General features: G+C 33.4%; 1 protein-coding gene across 1 annotated transcript; it reads left to right on the top strand.

Annotated features, from left to right (window-relative positions):
• The first annotated feature begins 747 nt into the window (after nt 1-747).
• LOC105853067 (zinc finger BED domain-containing protein RICESLEEPER 2-like) lies at nt 748-1,572 on the top strand. The gene has a single exon (XM_012720096.1). It carries the CDS (start codon nt 748-750, stop codon nt 1,570-1,572), a length of 825 nt encoding a protein of 274 aa, XP_012575550.1.
• Nucleotides 1,573-14,406: the final 12,834 nt, after the last annotated feature.

Below are 14,406 nucleotides of genomic sequence, written 5' to 3'. Positions count from 1 at the left end.
TGTTGTCTCTTCACCTCATTCAATGTTTGACCAAGAGGCATGTCGATTGGAACTTGTGAAGATGTTTGTGGGCGCAAAGCTTCCTTTTCGATTTGTGTAGAATGTGTTTTTTCGAAACTTTGTGAATGTCTTATAACCACGATTTGATATTCCATCCAGCTCTACATTAAGGTGTGATATTTGATTACTTTATGATTCAGAGAGAGAAAGACTTAAAAATTTTCATCTCAAAATATTATGGGAGCGTTTGTCTTACGACAGACACATGGATTTCTACCCATAATCTAAGCTACATGAGTCTAACTGCACATTCATTGATAAAAAATGGAATTTGCATAAGAGAAACATGATTTTTTGTCAAATCACAAGCCACGTAGGAGATTTCATGGCTAAGGAAGTCAAGACATGTTTAAATGCTTGGGAGTTGAATCGTGTCTTTAGCATAACGGTAGATGATGCATCGTCTAACGACGTCAGAATTAAATTTTATGAAGAAGTGGATGAATGCAAGGAATTGTTTGCTCTTGAATGGAGAATGTATCCATATGCGGTGTTATGCACATATCTTGAGTTTGATTGTAAAGGAAGGTTTGAAAGATGAGGACATTTCTATCACAAATTCGGAAAGCAGACAAGTATGTAAGATCATCTCCTTCAAGATTGGCAAGGTTTTAAGGGATGCGTTGAAAGGGAGAAATTTTCTTATAAATTTTCTTATAAGGGATGCGTTGGAATTCTACATACTTAATGTTAGAAACGGCTGTGAAGTATAAAAAAGCCTTTGATTTGTTAGAAATTTCCGATGCTAAGTATGTCAAAGAACTATCTAAGGATAAAGGCACTGGAGTACCTATATCCAAGGATTTGGACTTTGCTAATACGGTGCCTCCCTTTTTGAGGATTTTCTATGATGTTACTATGCGTATGTTTGGATCTTCATATGTTACTTATAACATATATATGAATGAGGTATTTTCTATTGGAAGGAAGATTCGATTATTAAGCGAGCACAATGATGCAAGCATAAAGTCGATCGGGATTAGTATGAAGAGTAACTATGACAAGTATTGGGGAAACGTTAATGGAATAAAAGTGTTGTTACTGATTGTCGTTGTATTGGACACAACTTGCAAATTGGGATATGTAAACTATTTTCTTGATTATTTTTTTGAAGTAGATGGTGAGGCATTGAAGACGAAATTGTCAACTTCCTCGAAATCAATTTATCGAGAATATGAAGGCAGTGAGGAAGGTTCTCAAAGTATGAGAGAATCACAACCAGAGGAATATGATAATGATATACATGGTATGAGCTTCTACAAAAAATCAAATGGGCAAAGAATTGATCCTAAGTTTGAGCTTGATAAATACCTTGCTGAAGAGTGTGAACTTTATTTTGTCGAGTTTGACATTCTGAATTGGTGGAAAGTCAACTCAACTAGATTCTCCATCCTTTCAAGTGTTGCTCGTGAGGTGTTGGCCATCCCTGTGTCTACTGTAGCATCGGAGTCTGCTTTCAACACTAGAGGAAGGTGTTGGATCCTCATTGTAGTAATTTTACATGTACGATAATGGAAGTGCTTGTTTGCACTCAAGATTGGCTGAAAGGATCTCCTTTCTCATATCTATTTGATGAGGACCTTGAAGAACTTGAAACCTTTGAGAAAGGTATGTTACAATATTTTTAGTTCTACAAACTTTTTATTGTATTTTATATTTTTTGAAACATAATGGAATACTCTTTTTTGCATATATCATTTCTCCAACGCTCTACGCAACAGCATCTGCTAGCGTCATTAGCCTCAATGATCGAAGACATTTGTTTCTATTTTATTTAGTGTCATTGTTTTTGAATTAATATTTTTGAAGTAAAGAGATTATTTGAGTTTAGGGATCATACTTTTAGAATATTGAGGAATATGTTTTTGTTCACCCTTTAATTACATGTGTGTTGGGAAGAGATTTTTATAAAATTTATTACCTTATCAAGTTTAGTGATGTGTTGAGACTGATTGATTAACATTACTCTAATTAGACATTGTTGTTTCTGTTTCTGATTAATTCTAATTTTATATTATGGGATTCTCACTCTATTGCGACTGGTTCTATCTATGGTACTACTTTCTCTTGCCTCTACTATATGGTTGGAAAGTTATCCAACCAATGTCAACAAGCTGGTATTAGGTAGAGGACTTACCAATAATGAAGATCGTGAGAATTGTGACACCCCGATATTTAAACAGCGCGAGTGTAATTTTTTTTTTTCAAAAACAAATTAATAAAAATATCATTTCGTAACACAAACGACAAAAGACATAATCAATTACAAACAAACTAAAATAGTTTTTGAAACGATAATTCAAATTATACAACTAAACAAAATACACCGGGGATATGAGACCTATCATGCATCACTCATACTCCTGGAGTATTCTCGGTAGACACATGCACAAAAGTACTGCTCCAAAAATGCTACTCCACCCCATGGTCACGTCAAAAAGGAGGAACATGGACCCACCAAACCAAAGTCAACTGATCGTATAAGTTTAGTTACAGTCATTCCAAAATAAAATAAGTACTACCACTAAAAGAAAGACATCAAGTCCCTATACACGAAACTAATCTGATCATACCCTAGCAACTACAATAACACATGTGACCTCCACACACTCCACAAGTCCCATCTGATGCAACATCTACCCTCAAAGTGACTTCCTCCTCCTCATCATCCATAGAAGGATCAGTCTCCTCAGAAGTCAGATCCACCCACGAGATATAGGTGGTTTCAGCGGCGCTGGGATCTCAAAACAGTCCGCTATTTCAGCGAAAGTTGGTAAGGGATTATTCACTAGAAATGAAAGCTCTGACTCGACCCGCCTAGACGGTCCTGCAATCTCTCGCTCCACTAGCATCGGCCCCTTATCCTTTTCGCCAGTCTCGGGTCCAATCATTATATCTCCAACTCCTACGGTGACCTTTGCCTTAACCCTAACTGAGGAATCATTTGCATCTTCCCTTGCTCCACTCATTCCGAGCACCAATCCTGCCGGTACCAGATAATCGATCTTCTCGCGAGTGAGCTCCACGAGGTATACTGCTTCAACTCTCCTACTTGTCCTCACTACCCTCCTCGTATAAGTAGCCTTACTTGAGATGGGGTTGTAAGCCCAAGCAGTCGACGAATCTCAGTCAGGGAAGTTTAACGACGTTTCCGTCATCAAGGTAACACTCGGTGGAACGAACTGGGGTATCATCTGAGGGCAAAGCCCAAATTCCACAATAATTGTAAAGAACCGCCAACCGAAATTAACAAATATCACTTAGCATTTAAATTTTAAATGCACAAAATAACATTTCATCTTAGCATACTCCTTGAAAGGGTTTTCATATGTCAAAAATGCATAAACAAAGTCGAAAATGAAGTTTTAACAAAACTACACTGTCGTATTAGAATACAGCACTGTTGTAGTCGAATACAACTGAGAAAAATGCAGATTTCCAGTTCTAAAATGGCTCTTAATTAATTAACACTTCACACATTCATAATACCAATTATGAACACATAAGTCACACCAAATAAAATCTCCAAAAATTCACATTTCAATCACGCATCAAACATTCATAACATCAATTATGAACACATAATTACATTGAAACTTAATCAACCCAAATTCACACCTCAAAGCAATTACGGCACAATAACAAACAACAACCGAGTATGTATATACAATCATCACAATATATCAAACATGACTCGCGTGCCAAGCACCCTAATGCAATGCATATATGCCAAAATGCATGATTCCGGAATTCCAACCAAAACACTCCTCAAAGGGGTGTAAATCATAATTATATCGCCTATCACAGACCAGTACTAATTAACGAGGTGCCACCTATGACAGGTCAGCACAATTTACTAAAAAGCGTAAATCGTAAATATATCGCCTATCACAAACCAGTACTATTTAGAGAGGTGACACCTATCACAGATCAGCGCGATTTACTAAGAAAACGTAAATCGTAAATGTACCGCCTATCACATTCTAGTACTATTTACCGATGTGTCACCTATCACGGGTCAGCGCGATTTACAAAAATGTGCAGTCTATCTCATACCTACATGACGCGAAAATCCCCGCAAGGATAAGATGAACCAACAGATTACATGACATCATCTCGTGGCCCATCACAATCACCACTATCACCATGGCCTTATCGCGGTCACCATGTACTATGAAATGCATAAGCATACTCTGACTCTTTTCACCACAATCATTAATTAAGTGTAGCTATTAAAAGATTCCTCATTTTTAATATTCATTTAACATAACAATTTTTCAAACTTATCACATAATATACTCAAAACCTATTTTCCTCAATTAAACTCATAACGCACATATTATCAGTTATGAATACACAATCACATCTAAACTTAATCACCACAACAACATTAATATATCAGAGTTCATTGCACCGCTAACTCGTTGCCAAAAGTGTTGATTCCTTTTCGAGACTCAAAGAGCTAACTACATAAACATAATTATTTATAACAATTTGTTAACAATAAAATTAATCCAACCACAACAAAATTCCCAAAATTAAATCTTTCTGACACACCAAACTTTTAAAACCAAATAATCTATATTATTTAGTTAAAACTAAATAAAAACTAATATTGTTCAAATCTCACATACACACACTCGACTAGTAAAGCACCGACATTTTTGAGTTAATAAAATACTCTAAACTTTTTTCTTTTTAAACTCAGTTCAAGAATAATTAATAGAGTAACATTTTAAACTCTAACTATTTTTAATTTCAATCTATCTTTTTGCTCAAACTCTTTAACTTAGTTAAAATTTGAACTTTTTCACAACTTTAACAACTCTAAATTATTTTGTAAAATTTCAACTTCAGTTCAAACTCATTTATTTGAAAATAACTCATTACGTAACTCAAACACATCAAATTTAATTATCGCCAACTCACACCAAAATCAATCAATTCAATTCCCCAACACACATATAGCACCTCAATTAAATTTCAACAATTCAAACATAAATAACTCAATTTCAAAACTCCACATTTTTACACATAAACCACCAAATTTCATCTCCACAACACACATAAATCACATTAACTTCATTTTCCATAATCTCACACACAAATCTCACACACAAATCTCACAAATTTCCACCAACACAAATACACATATAAAGTCCTATATGCAATCTAAAAGTTTGGAAGGAGCCCTTACCTCTGTTGTAGCTTTAACAACCGATTATGGCACCGCGATAAATCACGGTAAAATTTTCGCTGGCATCGTCGCTTCAAAAACTAGCTCACTAGCATCGCAGTGTGGCAATGAGCAATTTTCCCTTCAGTCACTTTTCGAACGAGAGCTTAGATCTAGAAGAGAAAGGAAGATTTGTGTTTATGTTTTTTGTTTTTAAACACCAACACTTTGTCTTTTTCACAAACAGAAAGGAAGAAGAAGAATGATGGGCAGCAGGGATATGTTTCCTCTGTTTCCTTCTCTTGGTTCATATATATATATATATATATATATAATAATCAAAATCAAATCAATAAATATCTAAAATCTCTTACGCATGTCACTTCACTCACATCTCAATCTAATTAAATCAAAATATCTACTGTCGTTGCAACTTAATTGACATATGAGTTTCCCGGCAACAAGTGACATTTTAAACAAAAAAAACTGTCGGATATTAAATTTTTCGTAACATAGTTAAATTATTCTCTGACAAATAATCTTAATCGGGTCTCAAAATATATATAAATATTAAACATAACTAAAATATATTTTTGATATTTAATTTCCAAAATAAAATTCAATTGGGCTAAATGCCTAAGCAATTTAACACAAAAAATTCCTAAAATTGCATAAATTAGAATTTAGAAAATTTAGGGTCTTACCAGAATCATGCCAATGCAAGTCTTAATAGGTATCTGGAAAGACAACTCCACATGTTGCTAGTCAATGAATTCCATGTTGAGATGGAATGTAATCATTTTTCAATATTCTCAAACTAATTACTTCTAAAACTCAAATGAATTCCCTAATTATTAGTCAATGAATTCCAAAAAAAAAAGTATATATGAATTAAATAGCGTGCTTCAATTTGATACAAAAGCAATTTGATTCGATACAAGTAAAAATAAGTTAAAACTGGTTCATTTCGGCTTAGAGTACTAAACTGGTTCACCGGTTTATAGAATCAGTTCGGTTCAGTTTTACAAACTATAAACTGGTTCGATTCAGTTTTTTCGATTCGAAAACTAGTTCGGTTTGGTTTGGTTTAGTTTTCAAGCATAAATGAACTTTGCCCACCCCTAATCCAGGGGTTACTCCTGATCAATTTCTAATAGAGAATTGGTCCTAGATATGGAAATGAATCTAAGGTCCAATGTATGGAAGGTCTATGCAAGGAGGGGCAAGAAGTTCAAAGAGAATGTTAAGGTGGTAGTGGGTGTAACAGAATGAGCAAATGAATGAGAATATGCATTATGTAAGGAATTGGGGAGTCAAGAGTGGATTATCAGAAAAGTTATTAAAAGTTTGTTAGGCAGAGAGCTATAGATTTTATGTAGGAGCTTTTCTCTTGGCAGCTTAGGGATATCAATTCCTAGCAGAGTTTATCAAATATTCAATAATACAAATCCTATTTCTATTTATATGTGTTAAAAGTTACTGTGTTTATCATCTTTGCTATTAATTGCTTCAATTTTCCGGATCAGTTAATGAAAGAGTTTTGCAGGAGCCAGCATGAACGGAGAAGGAAGAAGCTGCCACCAAAGAAGATGGAGGCTAAGGTGAATGCATTAGAGAACATTATTACGACGCACAAACAAGCAATGGCAGAAATACACGTTCAAGCAGCTCGAGACCAGGAGCGACTTGTTTCCCCATTACCAAAATTGTGGGGAAGAGTAGTGCTTAGAAATTTTTCTACAAATACGAGGCGTTAGAGATGAAGAAGGGGGGATAATTTGTTCAAGGGCGAAGCTCTTGACGTGTTTCGTCAATCCGTGAAGTAGAGTGAACTTCCCATGTTCAATGGCGAAGATCTAGCCAGATGGATCGCTCGTGCTGAGGTTTACTTCACAGTGTTGGATACAAGTCCTAAGGTGTAGGTAAGTTTGGTTCAGTTATGTATGGAAGGGCCAACTATTAACTTCTTCAAAGCTCCTAAAGAGAATCTAGAGCTCTCTGCCAAACAAACATTTAACAACTTTTTTGATAATCCTCTCCTCACTCCCAAATTCCTTAAGAATGCATACATTTAATTTTTTCGCTCATTCCGTTACACCCACTACCACCTCAACATTTTCTGTCACCTTCTTGCTCTTCCTTGCATAAACCTTCCATGTATTGGGCCTCACATTCATTTCCACATCTATCACCATCACTGTTGCCCACTTCTCTATCACCATCATTGTTGCCCACTTCTCTATCACCATCACTATTGCCACTTTGTATATTGGTTCTCTTGGTTACGATTATGTCCATTAAGGGAAAGCTTTACAACTTTCATTAGTTGTACCGTAGGAATATTCTTTTACCATTTAATAGCCTCATAATTTGTCTCTTTTATTGTAAATAATTGAGTTAATTAGGATTTAATTAGCTTTATGTTTTACTTGTACTCCCTAGGCTATTTATACCATATCGTATTATGTACAAAATCAATAAGAAATGCAACATATTCACAAGGTATCAGATCTGCAGTTCTGATCTGGAAAAAAAATTAGGATTTTCTCATGGAAGAAAAACAGAGCATTTCAAGCATCCTAGATGCTGACCCTAAGGCAACAGCGACTGCAACGACTGGAAGGACCACCAGTCATCATGAAACAACCATAATTACTGGCTACAAACTCAATGGACAGAACTACACACAATGGTGTAGATATGTCTGCATCTTCCTCCAAGCAAAAGGAAAGGAAAACTACATCACTGGCGAGGCTAAGCAGCCAAAAAAGACTGATCCCAACCATGAAAAATGGAAACTTGAAAACACTCTTGTTATGACACGGTTGCTCAACTCCATGACTAATGAGTCTGGTGAAAATTTCATGTATTATGACACTACTGCAGAAATATTGAAGGCAACCAAGGAGACATACTCAAATATGGACAACCCCTCAGCCATATTTGAGATCAAAATTACACAATCTTCGACAAGGAGATTCTTCGATCACTGAGTACTATCATACACTAACAAAATACTGGCATCAACTTGACATCTATTCAGACATAGAGTGGAAGTACACATATGATGATATAATCTACAAGAAAATGGTCGAGAAGGATAGAATCTTTCAGTTCCTATTGGGACTGAATAAAAATTTGGATGAAGTGAGAGGGAGAATTCTTGGAACTAAGCTTCCCCTTATAATTCGTGAAGCATTTCCAAAAGTGAGAAAGGAAGAAAGGAGAAGGAAAATCATGTTGGGAAGTAAAAGTGCAAGTTCAACCATTGAAGGCTCTGCACTTGCAGTAAGAAGTCCACCAAAGAAAGGTAGAGGATGGTGCAATCACTACAAACGACTTAGACAAACAAAGGAAACATGTTGGGTGCTTCATGGAAAACCCACATATCTAAAACAACAATTCAAGGACGCACGTGGATATGCTGTTGTTGCTGAGGAAAGTAAGTCCAGAAAAATTGCCGAGGCCAGTCCTTTCAACAAAGAACAAATAAAGATGTTGTAGAAACTCATGCAGTAGGCACTGCAAAACACTAGTACCTCTTATTCCACTTCTACTCTTGCCCAAAAAGGTAATCTTTTTGTTGCCCTTCATGTAAGTCACCAGAAAACAAACTCTTGGATTGTTGATTATGGTGCCTCGGATCACATGATTGAGGACATCAATGTATTTAGTAAATACATTCCATGTCAAGATGGATTTTTTGCCCAAATAGCAGATGGTACCACCTCCGAGGTGGTTGGTAAAGGTTCAATGTCTATCTCTAAAGATATTACTCTTGATTCAGTTTTACATGTTCCTAAACTAGATTGCAGTTTATTGTTTATCTATAAATTAACCAAAAACTTAGGATGTGTTGCTAAGTTCTTACCATATTTTTATGAATTACAGGATATGAATTCGGGGAAGATGATTGGCAATGCTGAGGAGAGTGCAGGCCTTTACTTCCTTAGAATTGAAGACCGAAATAAGAGATCCTACAAGGCGGCCCTTATGCATTCATCAAAGAATGATAATGGTGTAATGTTATGGCATTAACGCCTAGGACACCCAAACTTTATGTATTTGAAAAAAATGCTTCCATCCTTATTTAATAAAGACTCTAGTTCTTTCAAATGTGAAATGTGCGATTTAGCCAAAAACACCAAATCCCATTATTCATTACAACGATATAAACCGTCTAAACCTTTCACACTCATTCATAGTGAGGTGTGGGGACCTTCAAGAGTGAGCAATGTTACTGGATCAAGGTGGTTTGTCGCCTTTATTGACGACCATACAAGAGTCACTTGGGTGTTCCTCTTGAAAGAAAAATCAGAAGTTGGGAGTATATTCGAGAACTTTCATAAAATGGTCCAAACTCAATTTCAAAGCAACATTCAAGTACTAAGAACTGATAATGGAAGGGAGTACTTCCACCACACCCTTGGTAGTTACCCTACCAAAAAGGGCATTATACACCAAACACATTCCCATACTCTTCACATATGAATGGGACAGCATAGAGAAAAAATAGGCACTTATTGGAAGTCACTCGAGTCCTCATGTTGTCCATGAACGTACCTAACCATTTTTGGGGAGATGCAGTCCTCTCTTCATCGTACCTAATAAATAGAATGCCCTCCAAAACGCTAAACCTAAATACACCACACCAAACCCTCTTGTCCCTTTATCCTTCGACCAAACTCCTCACAAATCTTCCACCAAAGATTTTTGGATGTACTGCCTTTGTACATAACCAAAAGCCTAACCTCAATAAGTTCGACCTGAAAGCCATCAAGTGTATCTTCTTGGGATACTCTCCTACCAAGAAAGGATACAAATGCTATTGTCCCATAAAAACACGAATCTATCATACTATGTGTCATACCTCAAATTTCATAATCAACTATTTTATTAATTAAATAGGATTTTAAAGAAATTAATTTGGTGTTAAAATTATTTTAGAGTATATGTTTATTAATTTTATTATTACTTATCCTTATATGTGTGAGTTTCTGGTTTGATAATTGTATATATATTTGATTTAATGAGTAATACAAATTATAAGTATTATGTTTAGCTATTTAATTTATTTTCAAAAATATAATGGTATTTGTTTAGTTATTTAATTTATTTTACATGTAGATTTGCATTAGATATTTGTGGTGATATTTTTGTGTGCGTTAAACTACATAAAAAATGTGCGCATAGTTATATTTTAATTATTTAAGACTATTTCCTATTTTAATTATTTGTTTTAGAAATATTTTCTATGATATGATGGTTTTATACATACTTATTGGGATTTAGAAATAAATATAAAATTGTTTATGTTATATTTAATTATTTTATCGTTTTGACTATTCTATGAAGATGGTAGTATTTTTATGTGATTATTTTGTAAAATAGTATAATAATAATTGTAGTTAATATGGTGAATATGAGAGTTTTGGTTATTAATGTATTTTAAAATAGTAATTATTTAAATTACTTTTTAAAAATATTAGTTTTAAAGTATTGTTTTTTATTTAAAAATAATAATAAAATAATAATAATAATAATAATAATAATAATAATAATAATAATAATAATAATAATAATAATAATAATAATAATAATAATAATAATAATAATAATAATATACAAGTAAAACCTAATTTTGGGAGAAACAAAAATTAGGATTACCGTTTCATGAGTATATTATAATGTGAGATGAACGGAAAACTATATTTCCCAACGATTCAATCGGGGATCGCTACGCACGACAGTAGCCCTATTTAGTAATAATTGAGTTAATATGACTAATTATGATTTGTAGGATTAAAATATGGATTATAAACTTAGATTGTTGTGTGATTTAAATTCTGCAACTGTGTGGTATGTGTGAAGAAAGTTTAAGTTTTATTTTTAATGTGTTGATAATCTTATTTATGATATATGTGATAAAATTTGAATTTATGTGTGGCATATATGAAGGTTTTAATTTCTATATATAAAAGAGTTATTAAATTGTTTACACGAGATGTTGATTAATACAGGTGCATTGGTTGGAATTGATGCTGTGTTGTAAGATTTTGTCGGTTGTTAAAAAACTTCTTGAGAAAGCCAACATAGAAATTGCACCATAAATTTTTTATTTTGATTTTTGCATATATGTAAAAGAAATTCTTGAAGTGAGTTTACTTCAAATGAAATTTCTTAAAGTGATTTAGCTTCAAGTGGAATCTATTTTTTACGGTGGAGTATGATAGTTCTTTTGAACTATGGTTGTCAATAGAAGTCAAAGATGCACACCAATTTAAATCAAGGTGGAGATTGATGTATTCACTACGCGAAAAATGGTATTTTACAGCGCTTTTTTTAAGCCATTTACAGCGCTTTTTCAAAAAATTCAGCGTTGTAGTATCCAGCGCTGTAAAAAGATACAACAGCGCTCTTTAAAATAAAAAAAAAGCGCTGTAAATCTCTTCTAAAAACGCGCTGCTTGTTGTATTAGTTTTACGGCGTTTTTTAAAAAAAGCGTTGTAATATGCATTCCTTTATTTCAATTAGATCTCTTTCTGGGATTATAACAACAATCTCCTTCATAAATCGTAATATACAGTATCCGCAGTCTATGTTGTTAGTTTGACGAGAGCACTATAAAATAAAACATATAAGTCAATAAATATTTGTGGATTGATTGTTAATGAAATTTTAAAGCCATACATTTCAAACCTTTATTAGAATCCATAAAAAAAGCGCTGTAATAGACTTTTAAAAAATAAAATAAGAAGGTCTTTTACAGCGCTTTTTAAAAAAAGCGCTGTAATAGGCTTTTAAAAAATAAAATAAGAAGGTCTTTTACAGCGCTTTTTAAAAAAAGCGCTGTAATAGGCTTTTAAAAAATAAAATAAGAAGGTCTTTTACAGCGCTTTTTAAAAAAAGCGCTGTAAAAGGCTTTTTTATTTTATTTTTAAAAGGCCTATTACAGCGCTTTTTTTAAAAAGCGCTGTAAAAGACCTTCTTATTTTATTTTTTAAAAGCCTATTACAGCGCTTTTTTTAAAGAGCGCTGTAAAAGACCTCTTTATTTTACTTTTTAAAAGCCTATTACAGCGCTTTTTTTAAAAAGCGCTGTAAAAGACCTTCTTATTTTATTTTTTAAAAGCCTATTACAGCGCTTTTTTTAAAAAGCGCTGTAAAAGACCTTCTTATTTTATTTTTTAAAAGCCTATTACAGCGCTTTTTTTAAAAAGCGCTGTAAAAGACCTTCTTATTTTATTTTTTAAAAGCCTATTACAGCGCTTTTTTTAAAGAGCGCTGTAAAAGACCTCTTTATTTTACTTTTTAAAAGCCTATTACAGCGCTTTTTTTAAAAAGCGCTGTAAAAGACCTTCTTATTTTATTTTTTAAAAGCCTATTACAGCGCTTTTTTAAAGAGCGCTGTAAAAGACATTCTTATTTTACTTTTAAAAGCCTATTACAGCGCTTTTTTAAAGAGCGCTGTAAAAGACCTCCTATTTGATTTTTTAAAAGCCTATTACAGCGCTTTTTTAAAGAGCGCTGTAAAAGACCTCCTTATTTTATTTTTTGAAAGTCTATTACAACGCTTTTTTACAGACTTTTTAAAGCGCTGTAAAAGACCTCCTTATTTTTTTTAAAAACCTTTTTACAGCGCTTTTCCAAAAAGCGCTCTAATAGGTCCTTTAATTATGTGAAATCAAAGTCTTTTACAACGCTTTTTTTACAGCGCTTGTCAAAAAAGCGCTGTTGTATCCTCCGTTATTTTTAAAATATCATACAACATCGCTTGTATTTAATAAGCGCTATAAAAGACGTGCTATAAAATGTCATTTTTGGCGTAGTGTGTGGGAATGTTTGATTTTGATGATACATCATCATGTCATGTTATATGCACCTCAGTGGGTTGTGTGGGAAAGATTTTATTTTGATAATGCACTATCATGTTATGGCATATGCATATTCGTGGAAGTTGCCTTTGTGGCAGATTTTTTCCCATTGGTATGGGTGATTTTCTGTGTGGAAGTTGCCTTTGTGGCAAATTTATGTTCCCCATTGGTATGGATGATTTTCTGTGTGGAAGTTGCCTTAGTGGCAGGTATTATATCTGGATCATATAGTTATTAGGAGTATGCATAGTATTGCACCATCTTGTGATTGGTTTGGTTGTGGTTAATGTGTATTTTATGTTATAATAATATCTCAGATGATTTGATGTTATAATGAGATATTGATTCTCCTTGAGTGATTTTGACTTTATAATATGATTTTTTTTTCTTGACTTGCTTTATTATATTGTGATGTGTTTGATACGGCTATGTGTTGAATATTTGTGTGTTCTTATTACTTGTATTATACTATTAACATGATTTTAAAACTCACCTCCTTCGTTTTTTGTGTTTGACTGGTTGGGCCCTGCGTTTGCAAAATTGCAGTTATTACAGGTTAATGAGTCTTGAAGTTCAACTTTGGTTGAAGCCATGCTCTATTAGGTTGTATTGGAAATGAGAGTTATAAGTTATATTTTACTTATTTAATTTACGAAAACTATACAAATATTACTAAGTGTTTGGAATTAAATTAAAAAATTATAGTTAAATCAAGTCTATTGAGATTACACTTTCTATAGAAAGAAAAAGACTAAAGTATTCAATTTGTATTTTGGGAAACGTGATATTATAATAACTCATAAAAGTTTCTCTTCATTTGAATGAGTTTTTTGTTGGTATCTTTGACCTCGTAATAAGCGGAATATATCAGAATGTATCAGTTCTTTATGAAATTAAATCAATTTCATACACACAGCGGAAATTAAATTGTGGCATACAAGATTAGCAAGTTTTATTAGATTGATATGAGATTAATCAAGATGCATACAAGTCAAATTATCAGATTAAACAATATTACTTATTACAGAATATGTTTAACATGCATCTAATTTTAATCACATATATAGATATATCAAGATAGTAAATCAAAGGAGATAAGGGTTAGAGAAGATTGCACCAAGGATTTATACTGGTTCAGTTGTCAGCTTGACAACCTACATCCAGTCCTTCAAATCCAAACGGATTTCAGATTTTCTTCTCCAATAGAAAGAATCAATTACAGATTGTCCAGTTTCCTCCCTGAAACCTATCTATCTTAATGATCTCTTTCCTATTGATTACCCTCTGATCCTTGTAG

The sequence above is a fragment of the Cicer arietinum genome, chromosome 6 (assembly GCF_000331145.2).
Source record: "Cicer arietinum cultivar CDC Frontier isolate Library 1 chromosome 6, Cicar.CDCFrontier_v2.0, whole genome shotgun sequence".
Classification (NCBI taxonomy): Eukaryota; Viridiplantae; Streptophyta; class Magnoliopsida; order Fabales; family Fabaceae; genus Cicer; species Cicer arietinum.
Note: the sequence above shows the minus strand (reverse complement) of the source record. Positions and strands in the feature narration are given on the sequence as shown.